Raw genomic sequence first — 3,508 nt, forward strand, 5'->3', positions numbered from 1 at the left:
CCTATACTGTAGATAGGTCTTAGTCATCAGGTCTACTCCACTTCCTTGTTGCCTGCTTAGACTCTTGGCACTCTTAGGTGAGCAGACTTAGTCAGCCTGTGTTGCCCTGACAGCTGGGTGTCTGGAGACAATGAGGATGCATATGGTTTTGTGGACCCATCCTCAGTCATCTGCTTGTGCCACTTGGTACCATGTTTCAACAGCAGCCCTGATGATGTTTCTGCATCAGAGTTGTCTCTTCTGAAGAGGAAACAAGCTGATGTGCATATGGACTGGAAGGCCTATTATGTGATGAGGTGAGTGTGCACTGCTTCCACCTGACACTGGGATGGGAACCAGAAGCAGGTTTGTTGACTGTGATATGGCCATGTGTTATCGTGGGGGGGGGGGCAGGACATCTGTACTCTGATCCTTCTTCTCTAACCTCAAAGAACATGCAGAATTGGAGGAAGCACTCCATGTTTCCTCAGGACATCTCACCTGACACAGTGAATGGCAAAGCATCAGGTGACCTGACACTGCAGGATGATGAGTTTGAATCAGAAGATGATTCCCCCCTGGTGGACTATGGCCCTGGTTGGTACAATTACTGAAGGTCCACGAACTGACATCAGGCATTTGCAGGTTTGCTGAGTGATACTAGTCTTGTCTTGTGGACCAAGAAAGGGTACCTGACAAGAAGAAGGTGGTCGAGGTGCACATCAATAAGGACATGAAGGGTGTGTGAGGGCACTAGGTCTAGCAAGGTTGCCACACACTAATCTCAAACAATAGATGAAGTGCTGGGGGGTCTACTGTGGTTGAAAGCAGCTCTAACCAGCAGTACTAGTCAATATCCACATCACCAGGGCCAGCTGGATTATTGGGGGGGTCCCAGGGGGTGTTATAAGTTGGTTATAGATAGCTGAAAAGTGTAGGAAGAGTTGTGGAGTCAAGGCAGGTTTCTGAGAGCAGGGTGTTCAGGTGTGTGTAGAAGGGGGTTCAAGATGATGAGATGACTTAGAAACTGCTTGTAGACTAAGGAGTTTCCTCAGAGATCAAATCTGAGGGATACAGTGTCACTGTACTACTGTTTATATACCTTGTAGGTGTTCACCAGAAGCCCAGAAGTCCAGGTAAATTCTGGGGACTCCTACAAGTGTCAGATAGATGTCCTAGCAACACCCCTAGGCCTCCCAAACCTTTCCAATAAATTGTGGAGACTCCTACAAGTGTCATCTTGCGTCCCACTACTCCCAGTAGGGGCCTTTAGCACTGCTATGTCTCACCCCAAGTGTCTGGACACAGCAATCTTGTGGTGTCCTCTGCACAATGTCTTGTATGGCCACTGCCATCATCCTAAGGCAGTTACCAGCACAGGAAGTTCCAGGGGCTTGTTGTTTCATTGCTCCTAGGGCGAAATGGGTGGCCAGGGGTGGTAACAAGCAGTGCCCTGACAGGGTGGTGAAATGATGAATTTCGCTGGCAAAAGTGATCAGGCACCAGAGATGATACCCAGAGACGTCGTCATCATGCATAGATTGGAAGAGACCCAGGCCTGTTCAATCCACCCCAATATCAGTGTTCAGGTGTGTAACTTAGAGCCACCCCTTCAGTTTCCATGTCACTCATAGCGTGATAATTAGATAAGCCAGGGAGTGTCACCTGGACCAGTGCTAGGAATGTGAAGATGGGCTGCATGTGCTGTGTCAGGTGCACTAAACATTGTATGAACCAACTAAGAGTGTCAGGTGAATGAATGTAACATAGTGGATTCATGGTAAGTCACTCATTTTATTAATGCCTGAATGCAATAACCTGACAATGAGCTGGTCCGACAACTGGCAGTGTGTCAGGTAAGGGTCCCAAGAAGCACCCGATGCTTCTTAGGACCCTGAATCATGGTTCTCCCAATAATGAGAAGGCCAGATGCATTCAGAAGCTGACTGGACCCTGATGGAAGCATTTGTGCCCTCTTGTTGTGTGGTCTGATCAACTCTAACCACACCTGAGGCCAGCTTAGGCCACCTGACACCACCTGCTGCCACCACCCCCTCTACTCTGCTTGCTCTCTGCTCAACTTCAAACATATCCTTTTAACAGCAAACAACCAACAATGCTCAACCCTGCCCCCTATCAGCATCTGAGAAAATGTAAGTACATTGTCTTGTGTCAAGTGGAATGTACCTGACACATGCATACAGATGAGGTCACAGAGGCAACCTTGCAGTATGGTATGGCTTGCACTTGCAAGTCATACCACATCTTTTGCTGCAACAAGGGGTGGCAGCTGGCGCTGCCTGATGATGCCATTGGGGCTCTGGGGGACATCTATGTCAAGGATGGGGCAGGGAAGGCACTGCATGCCTTTGCCAAGGTGGATGTAGGAGGGGAGGGAGGAGTTGAAGAGGAGTGGGTTCTCTGCCCAGATCTCCACTCTGAGGTGCCTGGATGCTGGTCTCTGGTGCATCATCCAGTGCACAAGAGTCTAGTCATCCTGGAGAGGGATGGAGTGGTGGGTTGGGTGAGCAGCAGCTCTGTGCACATGGCACGCTCTAGTAAGTTCTTTTTCACTTGACATATTATATTGACCAATACTTTATTTACAGGTGCATCTAAAGGCAAGCTGAGCATGTTGAGGCTGGCTGCATCAAGTAGCTGGTCATGGAGCAGGACCTCTCCTATGAGATTGAGGAGAGGATGGAGCCACACTGGGTGTATATGCAAGTGCTGGAGATTGTGGAAGAGCTGGAGGAGGAGCAGCACAAGCTGCAAGAGGAGATTTGGATAGAGGAGGGAGAGGAGCTTTGGGTAGAGGAGGGAGAGGTGGAGGCACAGGTGGGCCTGAGGTACCAGACAGGTAAGTGTCAAGTGTTAACCTGGTCCAGATCAACTACTAATCATCTTATCTTCACTTGACACAGATACTGTTGCCTCTCTGCCAATGGTACAGGCTCCATTTTCAAATGAGGCAGCCACTACAAAGATGCTTGAGCTCTCAAGAGTGAGCAGAGAAGCAGAGAGCTTTGATCCCACCTTTGGTGCAGGTAAGTTGTGAGGGAACCAATGAGGAATCGACCTGACACAGCTGCATAGATGGACAATCAATGCTCAATGAGCACTGGGAGAAGATGGAGGGCTGGGAAGGGGGGGACATGGGTAGCCCCTGTCAGGGCAACACAGGCTGACTAAGTCTGCTCACCTAAGAGTGCCAAGAGTCTAAGCAGGCAACAAGGAAGTGGAGTAGACCTGATGACTAAGACCTATCTACAGTATAGGTACCTGTGGATGATCCTAAGAGACCAAGTCTGAAGAGAGAGTCCCCAGGCAGAGTAGGCCTTATATTTATACCTCTGTGGTGGAACCTGCTAGAACATCTTGCTTACTCAGCCTAGTCAGGTGATCAGGTCATATGACCAAGGATGAGGTCATATGAGATCATGCACAGCCATGCACAGCAGGTCACCTGACCATCCAATCCTTCCAGCAGGTTCCAGCACATGCCAAGGTATACCAGCTACTTCCATGT

At 49.3% G+C, this 3,508-nt stretch overlaps 1 protein-coding gene across 1 annotated transcript; it reads left to right on the forward strand.

Moving 5' to 3' along the window:
* Positions 1-2,095: 2,095 nt before the first annotated feature.
* On the forward strand, positions 2,096-3,167 carry DACRYDRAFT_112159 (uncharacterized protein; the record flags this gene model as incomplete). Its single annotated transcript, XM_040769354.1, has 5 exons — positions 2,096-2,132; positions 2,184-2,503; positions 2,638-2,839; positions 2,904-3,026; positions 3,076-3,167. 5 exons carry the CDS (start codon positions 2,096-2,098, stop codon positions 3,165-3,167), a joined length of 774 nt encoding a protein of 257 aa, XP_040624107.1.
* Positions 3,168-3,508: the final 341 nt, after the last annotated feature.

The sequence above is a fragment of the Dacryopinax primogenitus genome, assembly GCF_000292625.1.
Source record: "Dacryopinax primogenitus strain DJM-731 SS1 chromosome Unknown DACRYscaffold_24, whole genome shotgun sequence".
NCBI classification, from domain to species: Eukaryota; Fungi; Basidiomycota; class Dacrymycetes; order Dacrymycetales; family Dacrymycetaceae; genus Dacryopinax; species Dacryopinax primogenitus.